The following is a 22995-nucleotide window of genomic DNA, read 5'->3' on the forward strand; positions in this document are numbered from 1 at the left end:
GTAGACCACAAGTGCTGGTAAACATGAAAGAAGTGTTATTATTTGACAATTGATTTGATATACATGGAATTATTACATTATTAAATAACTAATGATCAAAGTACAATTAAAAGGGGTTTTACCCCTTCACAGTCATCAGTTATAAGATGCAGTAATATTTTTTTAATTTAATTGAATTATATAAAAGATTCTCCATTCTAATTTAGTCTTGAATGTGAAAGTCTTTTGCATGTCTTTAAAAATTAAATGATTTATAAAGTCTTGATCACAGTGAAGCATTTGAAAGATTCATTAGCACAAATACAATCATCGTTTAAAACTGAAAGTATGTAGAGACTGTTGGGTTACACTTTATTTTAAGGTGTCCTTGTTAGACTTTAACTATACATTTATTTACTGACTAATATTAAAGGTCCCGTTTTTCCAGATTTTTTGAAGCTTTGATTGTGTTTACAGTGTGCAATATAACATGTGTTCATGTTTCGCGTGTAAAAAAACAGTATTTTTCACACAATTTACTTATCTGTATACCGCTGTTTTCACTGTCCTAAAAACGGCTCGAAGATTTCCTTATTCTATGAAGTCCCTCCTTCAGAAATACTTAATGAGTTCTGATTGTGCCAGCGGTTCCCGTGTTGTGATTCGACAGCAGCTTAGCGCACGTTGCCCGGAAAGGTCACGCCTCTTACCATAATGGGGAGATGCATGTGCTCAAAATACAGCGTCCCTGAAGGCCAAACAAAGGTGATTTGACTCCGGGATGAAAAAAACAGCGTCTGGACGACATGGCGACAAACACTCTAAAAACACAACCATGAACGCAACACTTCCTTTTCTCCACGTGGGAGAGCAACAAGACCACGCCCCCTTTTTTGCATATTCTTGTGGGCGGAGGTTAGCAACAAACTGTTCTACTGACGTCATTAAAGCAGGATGTACAGAGATGTAGTCCAAACCGGCTGTTCGCTGTAGGCTTTGAAAGGGAACTTCTGTTAAATAAAATATCTAGCTTGGCATTGAACTTTGAGTTTTATAATTTTACAGGTATTATTTATGCTCTAACAGCAACATTACACACTAACTAAAGTTTGAAAAATTGGATCACGAAGAACAGGACCTTTAAGTAAATATGTGTACGGTTTTGGATTAGGATTTGATTCCGTTTAGGGTTAGTTGCATGTAATAATGCGTAATTTATAGTTATTACTACCGTAACTACATGCATGGATTAGGATTTGATTCCATTTAGGGTTAGTTGCATTTAATTATGCATAATTTAGTTATTACTACAGTAACTACATTTAACGTGTAACAAGGACAATGTAAAATAAAGTGTTAAAGACTGTTGTAATTCTTTGTGTCGTAGAACATCAGAAGATGAGTTTCTTCGGCTTTTCCCATGGAAACTCGTCTCGTCCAAAGTGTCCATAGCAGGCTGTTTTCTGGTAGATCGGTTTCTTCAGATCAAGCTCCCTGTAAGGTGGAATGATTGCTGAATTCACATTGTCAAAATTCCCAGGAATCTGAGGCTATGACTACACCAATCCGGATACCTATGAAAACATTTTGGTCTTCTGTTCAAACTGAGACCGCGTTTTTGTCCAGTGAAAACGGCCGTTTGAAGATGTTCTACAAAGTAGATAATTTAAAAAAAAATGCCATTTTTGCATTATAGTGTGGACTGAAAACGGAGGTATTTGAAAACAATGATGCGTGTTTAGTCATGTGACATACAGTAACCATAGATACATCATATATGGACAAAACTTTTAGGGCCAATACAATGTGGCAAGCAGGACGGGCCAGACAGCCATGGGAATGGAGTGAGGCCGGTGTGGTGCTAGGGCTGAAAGGAGGAGTGACGACAGTGCAAGACGAGCGATTACAAGCTGGACTTTGTGTTTTTGTGTTAGTTTAAGTGTCAGTCGTCTGTGTGGGGCTGTCACTTTACTTTTGTTCTATTTGTTTGTTCGTTTTTTATATTAAAGTTATGTCGAACATTCGCCGGTTCCAGCCTCCTTCCCTAAACCTTTAACATCATTACATTGGTGCCAATACCCGGGAGGAAGGAGGAATGCGTTGTGGGAAATCTGCGGTGCCACCGAGCTGAGAAGACTCCATGAATGCTTGAGGCGGTGGGCTGAGGGGACTGACAAACTCGTTGCTGGCCGCCTGGGTTCTGGAGGGGTGGTTGCAGTCCAAGGAGGTGAGGAGTCGCCGCCATTTGCCTGAGACCAGAGTCTGGTTTGCCATTAGGGGGAGGAGCAGGGAATGGGGGACTCTCTCACCGGCTACCCAAAACCAGAGGAGCCATCGCCGTCCACCGAGGGCTGTCCAGCGCCACTGCCAGGCATCGTGGAGGATGTCACCCAGATGGTAGAGGACCAGATCGCAGTGCATTTTGGGAACTGGTCCAAGATTTTATTTTTCTCTCTCCCCTCACTCGTCTTATCCTTCTGTCTGCTTTTCTCTCACCTCGTCTGTCCTTACCGTCTGGGGGAGTAGAGTGCAGTCTCGAGGTTATCCCTCCGGCCTGCGAGGGGTAAGTGGCAAGCAGGTCGTGGCTGAGAGCCTTGGGAAGGAAACGAGGCCGGTGGCATGAGTGACACACCGGGCTCGAGTTTCACTGCAGGAGATCCAAAGGGATAAGTGACGACAGTGAAAGACAAGAGAGGATCGGGCCTGGACAATTTATGTTGTGTTTTATTATGTTTATATACGGCAGTCGTCCATGAGGGGCTGCCACTTTCCTTTCCTTTTTGTTTTGTACTTTCCTTTTACTTTCCTTTTTTGTTTGTTCATTGTAACCTTGTTACATACTCCAACAGGGACTATAATGACATTGCATTCTAAATACATAGACGTTAATATGGAGTTGTTCCCCCTACTCTTCTGAGAAGACTTTTTACAAGATTTTGGAATGTTTCTGTGGGAATTTTTGCCCATTCATGCAGTAGTGCATTTGTGTGGTCAGGCACTGATGTTGGACGAAAAGGCCTGGCCCGCAATCTTCTTTCCAGTTCATCCCAAAGCTGTTTGATGGGGTTGAGGTCAGGTTCTTCCACACCAAACTCTTCTAAACATGTCTTTATTGACCTTGCTTTTAGCACTGGGGCACAAACACGCTGGAGTAGAAAACGGCCTTCCACAAAACGTTCCTACAAAGAAGTATAGCATTGTCCGAAATGTCTTGGTATGCTCAAGCATTAAGATTTTCCTTCACTGGAAGTAAGGGGCCAAGCCCAACCCCTGAAAAACAACCCCACACCATAACCCCCCCTCCTCCAAACTTTACACTTGGCACAATGCAGTCAGGCAGGTAACGTTCTCCAGGCATTTGCCAAACGCATCACCCATCAGACTGCCAAACAGAGAAGCATGATTCGTCACTCCACAGAACACATTTCCACTGCTCCAGAGTCCAGTGGCGGTGTGCTTTACACCACTGCATCCAATGCTTGCCATTGTACTTGGTGATACAAGGCTTGCATGCAACTGCTCAGCCATGGAAACCCATTCCATGAAGCTCCCAGTTAGCTCCAGGTTTATGTGCTGATATTAATGCCAATTGAAGTTTGGAACTCTACGCTATGGAGTCAGCAAAGCACTGGCGACTTTTGCGTACCATGTGCCTCAGCATTCAGTGACCCCACTCTGTGACTTTAAGTAGTCTTTTGTTTCATGGTTCCTGATGTTCCTAAATGCTTCCACTTTACAATAATACCACTTACAACTGAGCATGGAATATCTAACAGGGAAATTACTTATTGCAAAGATGGCATCCTATCACAGTACCACGCTTGAATTCACTGAGCTCTTCAGAATGACCCATTTTTTCCTTAATGTTTGTGAATGCAGACTACATGACTAGGTGCTGGATTTTATACACCTATGGCAATGGGTCTGATTGAAACAACTGAATTCAGGAATTAAGAGGTGTGTCTTAAGACTCTTGTCCATATATGTTATACCGGCATGGTTTGCCTGCAATTCATTGTACAATCTTCATATTACATTCTTGCAAAGGTGACAGAAAATTGTTGCAAAACATGAGGGCAGTTGTGTTTTAGGCCATGGAATAGCGATTTTGAGTGTGACTTGGACACACCAGTAAGTGGTGAGAGATTTTGATAATAAAATGATTGTGCCAGAAAAATAGCGTAAGAACTTTATTATGTCTGATCTCTGCATCATCTCAGTGAGCTTTTTTTACACTTTATGCATGCATAGAAAGATGATTTTCAGATGTTTCATTGTAGACAAGAAACTTTTGTAAAATTGCTTGAAAATACTAGTGTGGACGGAGACTGTTTTGAAACAAAAACACAGTTTTCAAATGTATCCAGATTAAAGTAGATGTAGTCTGAACAACCATAGGTTTGATATGAAAAGATATTTTTCAAGCAATACATATTTTGTTCTGCTCTACTATATAATACACCCAGTGCTGGGTAGTAACTGACTGCATGTAATCTGGATTACGTAATCAGATTCCAAAAAAAAGTACTTGTAATTATAATATATTTAAAATATTCATATTCAGAGTCAGACTACAGTTGCTTTTTTATTGATTACATGATTACATGTTATTCTCACATTTGCAGTAAATTATTCAGAATTCAATGATTCTCCTTCATTGATTCACTATTTTTTTTATCTTTTAAAATTTACTTTCTAAAAAAGTCCACCAGATCTTCCTGGATTGCAAAATTGCACTAATCATGTGACTATTACTGAAAACTGAGCAAAACACAGCATTTGATCACTGGATTTACAGAAATGATTTCACTTTTAAGAAGCGTTTTCTCAACATTGCAGCATTCACTGCATATCTAATCGGCTCCTGGCGAACACATTAATTATTAATTGAATTATCACTCAATGAGTCAACATGTATTACTGTCTTTAGAAGGCTTTTGTATTTCAAACACATTAAAATGCGCATCATTTCATATTAACATGCAATCCAGGGATTCCTCAACTTTTTTGTCAGCTGAACCTCTTTGACCGAAAATATTTACTTTAAGTACCTCCTGACATTTTAAGTTAATAAGTTAGGTCAGTAATAAAATTAAGCAAATAATAATAATAAAAAAATATATTATTAAGTTTGCGGCACTCTGATGTCGGTTACATGACATGCAAGTAAACAAATAAAATATTTCATCTTTTTTAGTAAGTGTTTTATTTTGATAAATTAAAATTTATTTAAAATTGTTTTCATATAAAATGTTTAGCTTCTCATTAAACTCATCAACCCCAGTAATGGATTACGTTACTAACAACAATTTTTGTCATGTAATTTGGAATCAGTAACCGGCTACAATTTGTAAGTAATTTACCCATCACTGACTACACTATATGTGTATACTTACTTGACAATGACCCCTGGCCTCAGGTCAAAGTTTTTTTTTACGATCTCTAAAAGCTCGTCCTCATCTCTCGTTGATGTGCCGTAATGAAAGACGGACACCGATAAAGGGTGACTAATACCAATAGCATACGAGATCTATAACAAAGGAACATACAATATTAATACAGTCTTGCATATAATTTCATCACTCACAGAAAACACTTTCCTCTCTCATAAATGCCAACAGAAGAGCAGCCGGTGCAGTGTAATTTACTATTGCTCTGCAAAATTTTATTTCAGTCAAAAAAATCAAGATTTTTGCGTGTATAATTTTTTTTCACAAGAACTCACTGCTTTGACCAACAAAATGCTGCTTGGTTTTAACATGACTTCTGTGTGAGCGGTGCTTTATTCTGTACATGGGCCTTTTTTGCTAATGCGACTAGGCTTTTACTGCGGCGACTACGGCTACTTTTAAGTCTTTTTTATGGTTTGAAACAAATTAGTCAAATTCTGTACTTTTATTAAATGTATTTATACTACGGGGCTGTTGAATGCTTGAATCTGATTGGTTGACGAAACGCTTAAAGCGTGTTATTACTTTCAGGGAAACGCACGGCTAAAGTAGTTCCAGACAGGTCTGGACCGCATTACAGTTCCATATCACTTCGCCAAATTATTTCAGTTATTTCAAAGGTCCTTACAACAGTGAAAACCCACAACGACACTGCCAAGCAAATAAATATAGTAAACAATAGGTTCTGATCTGCCATAACCAATCGCTAACGTTTGGTCGTGACGTATGTCACGCCCCGTTCGCCTTTGATTCTCACATGGAAGTCCGCAAGTAAATGTGCACACCACCTCAGTGATAAAACCTCATGCATTCGGATTGTGATTTATTCATGGTGGAGGGGAGAGTTTTGTGATCGGGAACGTGCTGCTCTCGTGGTCCGTATCATGATTGTATATGCTGTAAATAAGCTGTCATATGCTTGGTATGATAAGAATAAATGCTGCTGTAAATTTCAGTCTGGCTTCCGCTCTGCACACAGTACGGAAACGGCCCTGGTTAGAGTCACAAATGACCTACGGATGACAGCTGATGCAGATTCACCATCCCTCCTCATTCTCCTCGATCTGTCTGCTGCATTCGATACAGTGGATCATGGTATACTCCTTAACCGGTTGCATCAAACCACTGGACTCACTGGCACTGCTCTTAACTGGTTTAAATCGTACCTCACTAGCAGAACAGAGTACATTTCACTTGGAAGTGCAAGGTCCCGGCAACACAGTTACCTGCGGGGTTCCTCAGGGGTCAGTCCTTGGCCCCATTCTCTTCATCATTTACATCCTCCCCCTCGGCCATGTCATTAGACGCTATGGAGTCTCATTTCACTGCTATGCTGATGACACACAACTGTACATGAAATCAGAAACACACAACTCCATTTCAACAACATCATCTCCGTCTTCAACACTCACCGCCTGTCTGGAGGAGATAAGGATGTGGATGAAGCACAACTTCCTCCAGTTAAACAGCTCTAAAACTGAGGCAATTCTTGTTGGCACTCCACATCAAACCCAGTCTTCCTCCATAACTGGTATAACACTCTCTGGTCATGACATTCCCCTCTCCACAACTGTCACCAATCTTGGTGTAAGATTTGATCCACAACTCAGCTTTGAAGCCCATATCAAAAACCTCTGCAAAACATCTTTCTACCATCTCAGAAACATTGCAAAACTCTGTCCAACGCTATCCTTAGCAGATGCTGAAAAACTGGTCCATGCCTTTGTCTCCTCCAGACTGGATTACTGTAACGCACTTCTCACCGGGATCCCTAACAAAAGCTTGCAGAGACTGCAGTACGTTCAGAATAGTGCTGCTAGGATCCTGATGAGAGTTCGAAAATACGATCACATCACACCCATTCTCCATTCACTTCACTGGCTTCCTGTTACCGCCAGGATTGACTATAAGGTCTCCCTTCTAACCCACCAGTGCATCTATGGAAATGCCCCCCCCTATCTGAAAGAACTACTCACACCTTCAACTACAACTCGATCAACAAACTCAAACCGCCTCCTTCTCCCCAAGACAAAGCTCAGCACTATGGGTGATCGGGCTTTCTGTTCTGCCGCTCCTCGGATTTGGAATGCCCTCCCCGACCATCTGAGGGCACCTCAAACTACTGAGACTTTTAAAAAAGGACTAAAAACATTTCTTTTTAGGAGAACTTATGACTTTTAACCATTCAATCTATTAGTATTTTATCCTTCTTAAATGATCTTAACTGTAGCACTTTGAGATTTGTTCCAAATGTAAAGTGCAGTACAAATAAAATGTATTATTATTATTATTATTGTAAATAACGGCCCAATTCACATGTTTACGTGCTTTTCTCCTTTTTATTTTTTTAATGGTGATGAAATATATTGCTCTTGTAGACACTTGCCAGCATTTAAAGAAATACAAGTCTAGAAATGCATCCAAATTACAGCGCGCACAACCGCACGGTGCTCTGCAATGGTCAAAAAGGTAATATTCTGCTCAAAGATATAGATAAGATATAAGATATATTCTTGAAAACTCAGAGATGTGAATTCGGAGAGCAATTAAATGACCCCACGACCTTGGTGTTTGTCTAAAACAGTAGGTGATTCGGCCGGGGATTTTGACGTGGGTGGTGGGAGACGGACGGCTTCAGCCAACTCCTTCACCACTAATGGAACGAGCTGGAAAATCAAACTTTTCCCGGGCCACAACATCATGGCCACCAATAAAAGTCAGCAAAGATTGTTCTTGCTCTGGCTTTAACTTCTGGATATTCGACAGCGGTGCCAGGAATGAATGGCTTCACTCGCATCTTTCTCCGCCGCCATTACTGAACTACAACTCAAACTAGCGCACGACATCAACGTCATCGTTTTCAGTCACTCCCTCTGTTCGCTGATTGGACCGGTAAAAAATTGTTCGGAGAAAACCTAAGAATATACAGCAGTCCCAGACGGAGTACTGAAGGAAAATGAAAATTGAGTGGAAGTACGTAGGAGGGTGGAGCCAGGCTAGTATGGACACACACTCGCACAGAAACGTGTTGTCAGCCCTGCTCTGAATATTTTATCAGTAAAATAGTTTAGCAAGTTAAAAGTTACATGACATGTCTCACTAGCCAGGAAATAACAACGCTGTTCTTAAAGCAGATAAACTTACTGTTTCACTATTAGTAGAGACGCTGCTGCCAAAACCTGCCAAATGTCTTGAAATTACATCATCTGTTTTGAGGTGTGGTAACCGTAGTATAAGAGGAATAATTGACTCTGTTTAGGACTGCACGATTAATCGAAATTAAATCACACACGATTTGGCAAAGGCTGTGATTTTTTTATGTGCAGCTTGTCAGTAAAGCATGGCTCTGTGATCAGCAGTAAATGCTGCTCCATCTGAAAGCCAGAGGGCGCTCTCACGCAGAAACTCCAAATATGCCCAGCAGAAGTACATAACATCCAGGAAGTCCCTATAGACATCATACTATCACTTTAGCTGAATAAACAGAAGATTGAAACACTTTGATTGATTAAACAAGACTAATAAACACACGACTACAACAATATATGGTTTATCTAAGTTCTTCATGATTATAGGGGGTATTGTCATGATAATAAAGTATATAATTCAATGCTAATCGACATAGCCTTTATGACTGTTTAGAATACTATGAAATAATATGTTGTGTGCCTTATTCTGTGTAAGAAGCCACATCATCTCACAGTAGGAGTTGGAGTAAAACATGTTATTAAATGTTGTCTTTTGTTGGAAAACAGGTTCATATTTGACACCGTGTGTTGCTTTTTCAAATGCACGTTATAAGCGACTCAAACTCACAGTGCTTTCAGATGGAGCAGCAGTTACTACTGATCACAGAGCCGTGCTTCACTGACTAGCTGTGCATTAAAAAATTATTGCAGCCTTTGCGATTTCATAATCTAAAAAAACAGTTTAAGCGTGATTTCAGGTTAATTGTGATTAATCGTGCAGCCCTATCTCCGGCCCGTAGAATTATTTGAAAATAATCATTCGGATCCGGATCAAATAATAATTCTCTCCGGATCGTGGCCACATTACCAACTCAGGTGTGTATTATTTTTCTAATCATTCAACGGCCAGTCCTCAAATATTCCCTACATAATACCATATACACATACATAATCCTACTGACACCTGATACCAGATAGAAGTCTTACCTGAACCAAAACTCTCCGACACAGTTTGGCTTTGACGAGTGATTTGGCCACCCAGCGGGCAGCGTAAGCACCCGACCGGTCCACTTTGGAGTAATCTTTACCAGAGAAGGCTCCACCGCCATGGCCACCCCATCCTCCATAGGTGTCCACAATGATCTTTCTCCCAGTGAGACCAGCATCTCCCTAAAAAACAGAAGCATTCACTCCACTAATGCCCCTTGTGAAAACAAGTACACTTTAGCATACATTTGAAATAGTACTTAATACAGAAATTATATACCTTGAATATACTTAAGTGCAAACTGAATGTAATGTTTTGAGACACTTAATTGCATGTTAATTGCAAATAAATGAAAACGTATTATAGGTAAATTTTAAATTAAATGCATTCTTTGCATGCACTAAAAAGCTGAACTTTAGACTGCTCTTTTGACCCACTTAAGTTGGACTTTATCCCCCGGTTTCACAGACAAGGTTTAAGCCTAGTCCCAGACCCCGCAAAATATATTTCACGTAAACAATTAACAGATTAACAATATGAAAGAAAAATACTGTGACAAGGCTATGCTGGGTTTCGGTTTATTTTTGAGAAGCGAGTTCACAGAAATTAAAATGATCACGCCGGCGCCTCCCACACACACACAACATATAGCCTAGTTCAGTTCAGCTCTATATTTGTAGTGGGAAGTTCGGATAATTTTACTGACTCGGATCTTTGAGTATCGTTCAGCAAAATGAACTAATCTTTTTTCGAGTCATTTCGTTCATTTCAGAAAAATATAATTAAAATGACATGTTAAATAGCCCAACCCATCTAGTACTTATGAAAATGTTGATTACATTTGTAAAACGAAATAAAAATAAACTATAGGGTACTGCAACCAAAGCCAAATGAAACGTTTAATTAATTGATTAGTTGTTGGGTCAGGCTGTTGCAGTCTAACTCTGTTAGTTCACCTCACCTCCTGATCCGAGACATTCTTTCTTTTGCAACTTCATATTTATCACGTTTGTTCTCCGCCTCTCGTGTCTTCGAACTCCTCGAGACGTTAGTTGTCGACTCGTCTGTGTCTGACTCTGATCTGGGGCTGGGCCGGGCCATGTGACACAGGTCCGGGAACAGAATGATTAGTTCATCTTTCGAGTCTCGAGTTCGGGTTTGAGTCTTTCGTTCTTCCTGTCAGTCCCATAGAGTCTATGCTGTCAGTAACGGAAACAGAAAAGATTCGTTCTTTCGAGTTCGGGTTTGAGTCTTTTGTTCTTCCTGTCAGTCCCATAGAGTCTATGCTGTCAGTAACGGAAACAGAAAAGATTAGTTCTTTCGAGTCTTTCGGGTTTGACGTTTGAGACATTCGTTCTTTTGCCACGTGACTTGTCACTGTATTGAACACTAGTTCACAACCTTTTTACTAACAAGCACGTAGTTATTTTTTTATCTTATTTTATTTTTTTATATATATAATTCTCAGTTAATATCAGACATAAACAAATATGGGAAATATATTGACTATTCAAGTCTAACATCACAAATTCAAGTCAATTAGACTATTACTCATTTTGAATCATATAGCACAAACACACACACACACACACACCAGTGATGCGCGGGTTGATCCAAAATGAGCGGGTGCCCGCGGCCACCCGCGGTTACCCGCGGTTACGAGTCATCCAAAAATATTTTTAATGATATTCGGGTCACGGTCGGTCGGATCGTCAATAAATCCTTATTTACCTTTTGAATGTTGAGCGTTATTAACTTTTGAATAAATGCTGACGCGGGACAAAATGCCCGATTTCCCAAAACGTTGAACTGAGCAATGCCATTGTACCATTTTAATAGGCTACTTTTAAACGCATTTAAAGTCAGTTTTATGTATTTTCTGAGAGGGGGCGGGATTTTTGTTGGGAAAGTCGGGGGAGAGACGCACACTTCGATTAGACTGGATAAACACATGCAGCATCTTAATTGTTAAGAAAATTAAACGAAATAAATGAATAAATCAAGCCTGTATTACATAACACTAGGCTATATCATACAGCATTCAGAAAAATAACAGTTTGCGCTCCTAAGGGCTTTCACACTTTTCCAAATGTTTTCCAAATGTGGGCTGATGAATTCTTCAAGCCGGGTCGAAACATAAACATCGCGTTCATCAATAATATGCATCTGGAGCTGAAATGGAAAATGATGGACCGCCGCAAGAACTTCCTGCTCTCGCTGCTGCACCTCTGAGCACACCACGTCAGGGCCTGAAACATTTTCTCAATGGCCCAATGAGCTACGATGAGCATTTACTACTTTTAAAAAATGCGGGTCAGGAAGCGGGTCGGGTACAATATTTTCTTCTTTTTTTTTTGCGGTCCGAGTTGCGGGCGGGTTAGTTGAAAACGTCGGTCGGGTGCGGGTTGTTTATACATTGACCCGCGCATCACTGGCACACACACACATATATATATATATATATATATAGATATAGATATAGATATATGTGTGTGTGTAATATGTTTTTGTATAGGTGCTATATTGATTAATAACACAAGGACAAAAAAAATAATAATATAACTCAATAGAGAAAAATAAAATAGTTCTGAAAGTGACTCCAGCAATATCGTTCGTTGTCGTTTTTTGTTATAGCTGCGGTGTGGATTTTGCTGTTCTTATAGAATTAGAACGATTATTGAAACTTTATAGTTATTGTCAGTTATCATCGTGATGTGAACAGGCCTTATTACTGGTGCTTGCCTTAGCAAACATCACTAAGGTGTGCTTACTTGTGGACCACCTGCAAGGAACTTCCCACTAGGCAGCAGGTGATAAATTGTCTTGTCGTCCAGATATTTGGCAGGGATGACCGTCTTTACAACTTTCTCCATCAGATTGTGGCGAATATCTTCCAGCGTGATGTCAGGACTGTGCTGAACTGAGATGACCAAGGTATGAACACGAACTGGCTCCATGGCGCCCATGTTATCACGATACTCCACAGTCACCTGCATTTGTTAATAATTGAAACCATCAACGTTATCTGCAGTGTTTGAGCCATTAGTTTACAGAGATAACTGCGTGCGGGCGAATAGTTGTTTACTTCCTTAAACCCTTATTATGTCAAAGAAACCTTTCACCTGTGTTTTTGAATCTGGACGAATCCAAGGACAGACTCCGGTCTTTGAAAGTTCCTTCAACTTGGCATTGAGTTTGTGAGCTAGTAGGATGGTGAGCGGCATACACTCCTCTGTTTCATCAGTGGCGTAGCCAAACATTAAACCCTGGTGAGAAATCATACAACGTTAATTATTAAACATTAATTATTTCATTTTTTGACAACTATTCAAGATACAATTGAACATGTTATATCTTAAAAAAACATTTATTTTATTATATATATATATATATATATATATATATATATATATATATATATATATATATATATATATATATTATATCCTTTCATGATTTAAGATTGAAAATGCTGTCACAGATATTGTTGTGTTTATTCTTCTTCTTTAAAAAAGTAATGTATATAGGTCTTGACATTAGCACCCGCCAACTTTTAAAAAGGCATCTGAAATAATAGACTAAGTGCAAAGTATTTGTCAAAAATATAAATTTTTCTATACATATCGATACTGAAATATCTGAAAGGCTTCCGATACTCATTTTCTGCAGAATAGACACACAATACCAGCTGTGCTTTCTCTCTCTCTCTCATTTCTCAAACAGTGAGTTACACACAAACCCACCTCCCCTCACTCACTCTTTTCATTTATTCCGGCTGAATATTGTTGCTGTTACAGGGCTTGAATTTTGGAATGGGATTGGGCGTATTGCGCATCATTTTACTCATTCCCGCAGATTTTGTGCTCTCACCTAAAGTGCATGCAGATAAATCCGCTTCTCAGTACTAAATTGAGTTCTTTTTCACTGCTTATTGCACTTAAACAGTCAAATACACACAAAATAATGTCAAAATGCTGGTCTAGGGCGAGTATTCACGCAAATACAGTCTTTAAGTGAACGTAAACAGCTGAGAAAGGAAACGCATGTGTAACAGTATAATGGATCCGTGTGTCAGCCTAATATACCTGCTGCCAAATTATGAGATAATATTAAAAATATCTATACGGCAGTTTTTCCCCATGGTACTGATGTCAAAATTGTGGCCAGTAAAAATTCTGAGTGGCTAGTAACTTTGGAAAACCACTAGCTACAGTGGCTGGTGAGCAAAAAAGTTAATGTCAAGGGTAACACTTTAGTATGGGTACACATATTTACTATTAACTACAAATTTTGCCTCAATAAGCTCCTAATTTACTGCTTATTAAAAGTTAGTAAGGTAGTTATTAAGTTTAGGCATTGGGTAGGATTAAGGGATGTAGAATATGGTCATGCAGAATAAAGCATTAGTATGTTCTTTATAAGTACTAATAAACAGCCACTATTCAAGCTAATAAGCAACTAGTTAAAAGTGAGAATTGTTCCCCATACTAAAGTGTTACCATGTCAAGCCCTGATTTTGTCCATAAAAAATTGGTGGGGCAAATATTTATGGAATTTGCAATTATGCTATTCCCCTGCCTAGAGTCACACAACACGTTTATCATGTTTATAAGTTTGCAAGACATATTTGCAAAATGAAATCAAAATAGTGTTTTTGAGCAGAATATGTTGACCTGATCACCAGCACCGATGTCCTCCATGTCTCTGCCTTCAAACACACAGTCACTGATCTCATCGCACTGAGGCTGAAGAGACACCAGCACATTGCATGTCTTGTAGTCGAAACCTGGAGAGATCACACAATGCTCATATTATTTGTCAGAATACTTAATCTAGGGAGCCTCCAAAGGGACATGGTGATGGAAAAAAATGAGATGGGAAGAAAAAATATATTTCAATGCTTCAATGTTTTCCCTCCCTTCTCATATTTTTTCCATCAGCATGTACCTTTAGTAGGGGCTCTGTTTTAATCTGTAACTCACTTTAATCAAGCGGCAACCTTCCGCGGCCTCTCTTGAAGCCAACACGGAAGTGACTTAAATTTGACTGGCCGCTAGAGACTGGCTCCAAAAGGGAGTCAAATATGTATCTCCCCCATGTTAAAATGCCCAACTTTACATCAGGAAAAAAAACATGTTTACAGCCTGGTACAAAAAGTTTTTGGTCAATACATCTAATTTTGCCCTTCATGACAACTGTGAGGGGGGTGAATTTTTTATAACTCATCCATTTAAATTATATTAAGCCTTAAAGTTCTGCATAATTAAGGGCGTGGCCACTTGAGTCACAGGTGGATTGCCACTATATGGTGGAGCTAGCCAGGCGTGGTTTCAACAACCAGGCACCTCAGCTCCACCCACGTCCCGCCTCTTTGCCCATTTTCAGTTATCCGGGAGTGATGCACAGTGCCAAGATGGCAACTGCCAGCTCCGCCCACTTTAGGCTTCAAAAATGCTCTTCAGAAATCTACGGGTAACGTCACAGACACTACATCCCTATTTTTTACAGTCTATGGTATATCAATCAATCCTAATTAGGGTTAAATCAATATGATGATATTATACTTTTATTAAGCAAGAACGCAACTAAAGAAATCTAAAAAAAATATGTATCACAGTTTCCTCAAAAATATGAAGCAGCACAACTGTTTTCAACATTGATAATAATAAGCAGAAATGTATCTTGAGAAGCAAATCATCATATTAGAATGATTTCTGAAGGCTCATGTGACATTAAAGTCACCTTGAGATCAAAATTGGCAGTTCTTGTTTTTTAAGCCGTTTCACTCAGATATACGGCACAATAGGAGAGAAAAATTGCAACTTCCGCTTCATGCTGACTTTAAAGGAACACGCCGACTTATTGGGACTTTAGCTTATTCACCGTATCCCCCAGAGTTAGATAAGTCCATACTAGGGATGTGACGGTGAGGAAATTTTCCCACCGGTTAATTGATGTGTGACAACACCGGTAATACCGGTATCACCGGCGGAGGCTTTTAAATCACTAATTCTATCTAAAATCAAATCAAAATCAAATCAAATCACTTTATTTGTCACTCTACATATGCACAAGTGCAACAGTAGGTGAAATTCTTAGGTGCAGTTCCGAGCAACATGGTAGTCATGACATGACATGTACAACATTTAAAGCAGCATCAGATTACACTGATGCGCCCACAATTACTCACAGCACAGTAAACTCTACAATAAACAATAAATAATTTACACAATGTGAGTGTAGTTCTCACAGCTTTAAACAATATACACATACTTACAATATACATATACTTTAAACAATATACACTAAACATACACTAAACAATATACATTACGCTATAATAGTAATAATAATATACAATGTACAGTATAAAATATTATTCACAGATTGAAAAATTGAAATCCAAAGTGCAATAGATGCTGTATGATAAATAAATGTGTATATAATGTGTGTTTATCTACAGTGGGTTGTGCTGAGTGATATTCTGTCCAGTGTGTGTTATGATCCTGATGGGTCAAGAGTTAAGGAGTCTGATTGTTTGTGGGAAGAAGCTGTTCTGGAGTCGGCTGGTGCGTGATCTGATGCTGCGGTACCGTCTGCCTGATGGCATCAGTGAGAGCAGCCCATGGTTCGGGTGGCTAGAGTCTCTGATGATCCTCTGAGCTCTCTTCACACACCGCCTGACATAAATGTCCTGGAGGGAGGGAAGCTCACCTCCGATGATGCAGCTGGCCGTGCGCACTACCCTTTGCAGGGCTTTGCGGCTGCGGGCGGTACTGTTGCCGTACCAGGTGGTGATGCAGCCAGTCAGCAGGCTCTCTATGGTGCAGGTGTAGAACCGTGTGAGGATGTGGCGGCTCATTCCAAACCTCCTCAGCCGTCGCAGGAAGAAAAGGCGCTGATGAGCCTTCTTCACAACGGCCTCGGTGTGGACGGACCATGAGAGTTCCTCTGTGATGTGGACACCGAGGAACTTGAAGCTGCTGACTCTCTCCACCGGTGCTCCATCGATGGTGATGGGGCGGTGTTCTCTCTCATTCCTCCTGAAGTCGACCACCAGCTCCTTGGTCTTGCTGACGTTGAGGGAGAGGTTGTGCTCCTGACACCACCGTGTCAGAGTGTGCACCTCCTCTCTGTAGGCCGTTTCATCATTGTCAGTGATGAGACCTACCACCGTCGTATCGTCAGCAAACTTGATGATGGTGTTGGAGCTGTGGGTTGCCACACAGTCATGTGTGTACAAAGAGTACAGGAGTGGGCTGAGAACACAGCCCTGAGGGGCTCCAGTGTTGAGAGTCAGTGGTGAGGAGATCTAACCGAAAGTAACATGCACACGACCGCTCTGAACTGAAAACGCGCCAGTGCGCACACACCGTGAATGACCGCTCGTCTGTAAATGCGCGCTCTGTGAGGCCATGGGTGCTTTTCAATCAGTTCCCTAGTTCAGGAGTCAGGGCACTGATCAAGCATTGATCAGTCTATGATTGAGATGCACGCCATGAATGAATAACAGTTCGTCCGTAAAGCCTTGTTTATACTCGACGCGCCCGCACGAGCGCGAGGGTGCGCGCGGAAAAAATAAATGCACACAGTCAGCGTAGCGTGGAGGCTCGCACTGCGGAGCCAGGCGAAAGTAAACAATGCGCGCTCTGTGCGGTCGTGCACATTTTACTTTCGGTTTTGAATTGGCGCCAATTCGGCTGCGGGTTGCTTGAATTGTGGGTTCATTAGCCTATTATTTTTAATGAAAAACACAACAACAAAACAAATGACAAAATCCCTTAAATAGGCGCTTTTACGTTTCGCTTTGAAACCAAATCTTCCGCGATCATCTCAGTCAGCTCCTCACTCTTAAATCTGATGAATGACTCCTGCCGCTGCCGAGACTCACGGTCGGATCCTGCTTTATTAAGCAAATACGTTCAGTTTTTATTTGTATTGTCTGTTCTCTAACTGAACTAAATTATTTTATTACTAAAAAAAAATAAAAAAGACGGTGGCCGGTGCCACGGTGGGCAAGTGATGTAACCGGTGTTGAGTCTGGACACCGGTAACACCGACAACACCGACTATCATAGCAAGCCTAGTCCATACACACCATTCTCATCTCCGTGCGTGCCATAACTCTGTCTGACGCACCCACCGCTAGCCTAGCTTAGCACAAAGACTGGAGGTGAACGGCTCCAACTAGCCTACTGCTCAATAAGTGACAAAATAACGCCAACATTTTCCTATTTACATGTTGTGATGTGTACAGTTACATCGCGCACTAAGACCGACGGAAAATAAAAAGTTGCGATTTTCTAGAATTATATGGCTTGGAACTATTATCTCATTCCTGCTAGAGATTTGACGGTTAGTATACAACCGTGAGACCGACGGTTATAGTTAAACACCGTCATTAGAACTCTATAACCGGCAAAACCGTGTTATTAAAATATTTTTTACAAACATAAATTTAAAAAAAAAAAAAACATTTTTTAGATAGGATCCCTCAGCTGACGAGGGAAACGGAGGCGGAGTTAGTGGTGCTTCGGAGGCTGCTACTGCTGGAGATGATTCGGGAGAGGTCTGTGCACCACCCCCTACCAAGAAGAGAAATCTTGGAGACCTCCTTAATAAACGGAGGTCTGAAATCTCTGCCCCTTTACCGATCAGAGCTGACACTGAGTTAACCCGCTATCTCCAAGAACAACCAATTGACTCTACGGCTAATCCACTAGCATGGTGGAGAGACAATGAAACACGCTGTCCGCTCTTAGCAAAATTGGCACATAAATACATGTGTATTTGTGCTACAAGCACAGCATCAGAACGAGTTTTTAGCACTGCGGGTAACATAGCTACCCCTGTCAGATCGTCACTAAAACCAAGTAAAGTGAACATGGTGTTCCTGTCACGGAACTTGGAAGCCGAAAAAAAGATTAGGAATTTAAAATGTCATTGCACTTTTTTTGCACTTTTTTTGTTTCCAGTATTTAGTTAGTTAGTTTAATTAAGGTATTATCACAACAGTCGTTGTTCGACTTTTTTCTTTTTCTTTGGTAAAGGTATGTAGATTTTATCTTTTGTAATTTAGGCCTAGGCTACTCATTCATTTTTATGCAGCTCTTATAGAATTTAAGTAGCCTACTTGTTTTAAAGGATTAGTTTACTGTGTGTGATTTATTTAAAACATAGCATGTTCATTGCAAAGGTTTTTTTTGTTGTTAAGGATTTGTTTACTGTGTGTATATAAATAAACTTATAGCAAGTAGCTAATCAGTGTCTGCTCGTTTATTCAAACTAAGTTGTCCTATAACAGACGAACATCACCAAACTCTGGGGAATACGGTGAATAAGCTAAAGTCCCAAAAAGTCGCCGTGTTCCTTTAAAGACTGTAGTAATGGCTGCCGACTTTTATAATTGTATCAGTGGCACTGATCCTCAAAAAGCCTGATCTTCTGATGACTCCGATCTTCAACCAGATGGAACTGGACAAATCTTCTGAATGTTCCAATTAGGGTTGGGAACCGAGAACCGGTTCTTATGCAGAACCGAAACTGATTTTTGAAAAATACCAGAACCGCGCGAAATTCCTAAGTTTCGGTTCCGAAAACGGTTCTGGTGCAATGTGTGTGCGAAGCGCTGGAAGCGTATCCTTTCATAGCGAGTGACAGCCAGTGTTGCCAACTCCGTGATTTTCCCGCTTTCCCGTTTTCCACTGTTGCCGCGGGCTGTGTTTCATGTCCGCGGGTTGAAACGATTGTACAATTGTGCGGGTTTTGTTGTGAAAACCTGGCAACCCTGGCTCACCTCATCATGAATATTAATTACGTTGCCTGCCGCTTCCAGGAGGGCAACGCAGTTCAGCACTGAAAGTCCTCGCGCTACACATTTACGGTTTTGCGTCAGATATTTTCTCGTTGACCACCAGCATAGCGAAGAGAAAGTCACAAGTATGGATTCATTTCCAAAGAATGAATGATAATGAAGCAAAATGTAACACGTGAAAAGTTAATAACATGCAAAGGAGGCTGCACTAGCAATTTGACAAAACATTTGCTACAGCACAGAGTGCCACAGGGCTTATACCAGATTTATAGTGAAAGGCCTATATATTTATATTTATATTTATATATATATATATATATATATATATATATATATATATATATATATATATATATATATATATATATATATATATATATATATATATATATATATATATATATATTTATATATATATATATATATATATATATATATATATATATATATATATATATATATTTGTCAACCGTTGAGTCACCATGGTTTAGGTAAGCGTTTAGGCACAATTAGGCTACCTTTGTAATGCTGAATTGCAATTTATTATTTACAAGTTCACTGAATAACTGAATTACTATTAAATTAATATATAACTAATTAATAAATATAACTAATAAATATAATTCATAACTTGGTTTTATTCAGAGACAGAGAGATAAAATATAATAAGACAATTTCAGAGGTGTTCATTTGAAAAAAAATGTGTTGCAAGAATGGCTTAATTAATACTGTAATATATGTACAGTACAGGACTTTTTTGACATTGCCAACCTGTAAATAAATTTTAGAGCAAGTAATAAACACAAAATGGATTGTTTGAGTTGCGTATTGTGCCTTTTTCCTTTACCACTATTTGTTTAATAATTTTAATGGAACCGGAATCGGAACCGGAATCGTTAGGCGGAACCGGAACCGGAACCGGAACCGGAAAATTTCTCACGATTCCCAACCCTAGTTCCAATCCAATCTGACTTCTGACCCGTAATGCTGCCAGAATCATAATCATACACTGTTTGTTCGTTGTCCAGAGGAGAATTGGCCCCCTGACTGAGCCTGGTTTCTACCAAGGTTTTTTTTCTCCATTCTGTCACCTGATGGAGTTTTGGTTCCTATCCACTGTCACCTTTGGCTTTTGGCTTGCTTAGTTGGAGACACTAAAATATTCAACAATATTACTGATCTGATCTTGCTTGAGAATTGAACTGAGCTGGACGATGACATCACTTTCTCCAGTGCGACTGTACAGTCGAAACAAACTTTGTTGAATTATTTTCCTGTTATCCCTATAAATATGTACTGTAAAAAGCACTACGGTATATAAATAAATGTGACTTGACCTCATAATACTTAACAATATTACTGTTTATATATGTATATACACTATATGTGTGTTTGTGTGTATAGATACCCTTTGACGAGTCGTCATATCCGATGCTCTTGACAGTGTCTCTAACCACTTTCTGAAGATCCACGACTGCCTTTGAAGTCACTTCACCACACAGAAGGATCATGCCAGTTTTGGACACACACTCTGTTCCAGAAATTGGAAAAGACTTTATGTAAAGATGCCATAAAAAGGAATGGGAATCCATGTTCGTAAAACCAAGCATTTGATAGTCGACATATTGTGGGTTATGATTATAGGAAATGTCATGAATGTGATCATTACCACAGGCCACTTTGGAGTCCGGGTCCTGTGTCAGGTAAGCGTCCAGAACAGCATCACTAATCTGATCACACATTTTATCTGTCAGTAACAAACACAGGAGTTCAGTTACATTATTATGAAGATTCTGATTGCCGGTGCGTATAATTGTTTCGTTATAATTTCTCTACTCGACTATTAGACTAACGGGGCATGTACATGTAGCGTATTGCGATACTGAGGATGAAATCACAATAGTGCATACATTTTATACAGCGCATTTAAACCAATATATTGCACCAATAAAAACATTATAATGTAAGTAATGTAACAGTATAATCAATTTAATGTTCACTGGCAGTATCTGCGCATGTCAACGTGTAATGCATGAAACATGTCTCATATTTACCAGAATGTCCTTCTCCTACAGACTCAGATGTGAAAAGGAAAGTTTTTCCTGATTTCTTACTACCAAAAGGATTCATGGTGAATGCAGACTGGACAAAACTACAGCTTTATAACTGCTACTACAACAAAAACCGTCTAGTGTAATATCACGGCCAGTCTAAAGTATGATGCAGAACTTTAATGGGCGTGGCTTTGGAGTTCGCTTCAACCAATCACAAGCGACTTCTGTCATCCAACGACATAATTATAGACGACAATAAACTATTTAAAAAGCGAACTGGTGCCAAATTAAAGTTAAATAAAAGTTTGAATAGGTTTAAAGCGGGAATTTCGTGCTGGCTTGATGCAGTTCTTAAAGCGTCCGGCAGAGGAAGCAAAATAGTGAATCTCAACTGGAGTCCACTCAAACGCAAGCGGTTAGTGCCATTTAGTGAACAGTCACAAAATGGGATATGTGTCCGCTGGCCTGACATTATCTCTAATTCATGACTCGGGTTATATGGTTAATGTTTTTAAAGCAATAACTGCTATTTGAACTCTTTCTCTGTTTTCAAGTCTGTGGTAGCGAATAGGTGTTGTCACGTTTTGCTTGTTACTTTTCTCAGCGCTGATCAGATTAGACCAATCACAGTCGTTTGTGGGTTACAGGGGGATGGACTTATTTTATAATTTTATTTAAAAAACATATCTGGAGCATATTTCTATTTGTATGTCATGTACCAGTCATTTAAGAGGTTTCAGTTTTTAGTCAATAAATGTCTCAAATAAGAACGATAACGTCCTGAAGATTAGAATGCATCTTAATGGACGATTTGGCTTTAAGAGCCTCAGCACGTGCTGTGTAGTGTAGGTAGAGGATGACATTACGCTTGTCTTGCATAATGAAAAAAAAAAAAATCGCATTAATGTATAACCACTTTGCATAAAAAGCGGAGAAGCGTCTGCGTGGCACCTGAAAAAATACGGTGCGTGACGATAGAAGTGCGGTTGAAAGCAATTCACCTCATATCCGTTTATGTTTTGTGCACCTATAACGTTTGACAACAGCATTTGCATATAATATTACAGTAATAATAATATTTGTCCAACAAATCCTAAAGTTTGGCCACTAATTGTAAAACTAAACAATGCTACAATGCAAATGTAGATTCAATTGGGTGGTTATATTGCTTATTTAAATAAGCAATCAAATATAGCCATCCACTAAATCAAATTAAACATAATGTCTGTATAAGATAATTTTTTTACAACAACAACAAAAAACATATAGGCTTGCTATAGTTCTTAATGTCCTTTTTAACTTTCTGTTCATAAAAGAATTCTGAATAATTTCGGTTTTCACAAAACTATGAAGCTGCACAGCTTTTTTCAACTTTGATAATAATCAGAAATGTTTCTTGAGCATCAAATCAGCATATTCAAATGGTTAAAGACTGGAGTAATGATGCTGAAAATACATTTGATATTTTATTCAATATATTATTTATTTTTTTACAATTTATTCACATAGAAAACAGTTCTTT

The 22995-nt window shown here is 39.4% G+C and overlaps 1 protein-coding gene across 1 annotated transcript; it reads right to left on the reverse strand.

Moving 5' to 3' along the window:
- Nucleotides 1–13: 13 nt before the first annotated feature.
- On the reverse strand, nucleotides 14–21658 carry mat2al (methionine adenosyltransferase II, alpha-like). The gene is made up of 9 exons (XM_079804205.1): nucleotides 21474–21658; nucleotides 21089–21166; nucleotides 20828–20950; nucleotides 14279–14391; nucleotides 12728–12871; nucleotides 12377–12595; nucleotides 9605–9787; nucleotides 5376–5509; nucleotides 14–1473 (listed from the first exon to the last, which is right to left on the reverse strand). The coding sequence occupies exons 1-9, from the start codon at nucleotides 21547–21549 to the stop codon at nucleotides 1371–1373; spliced, it is 1173 nt and encodes a 390-aa protein (XP_079660331.1). The 5' UTR covers nucleotides 21550–21658; the 3' UTR covers nucleotides 14–1370.
- Between the last annotated feature and the right edge of the window lie 1337 nt (nucleotides 21659–22995).

The sequence above is a fragment of the Gobio gobio genome (assembly GCF_949357685.1).
Source record: "Gobio gobio genome assembly, chromosome: 22".
NCBI classification, from domain to species: domain Eukaryota; kingdom Metazoa; phylum Chordata; class Actinopteri; order Cypriniformes; family Gobionidae; genus Gobio; species Gobio gobio.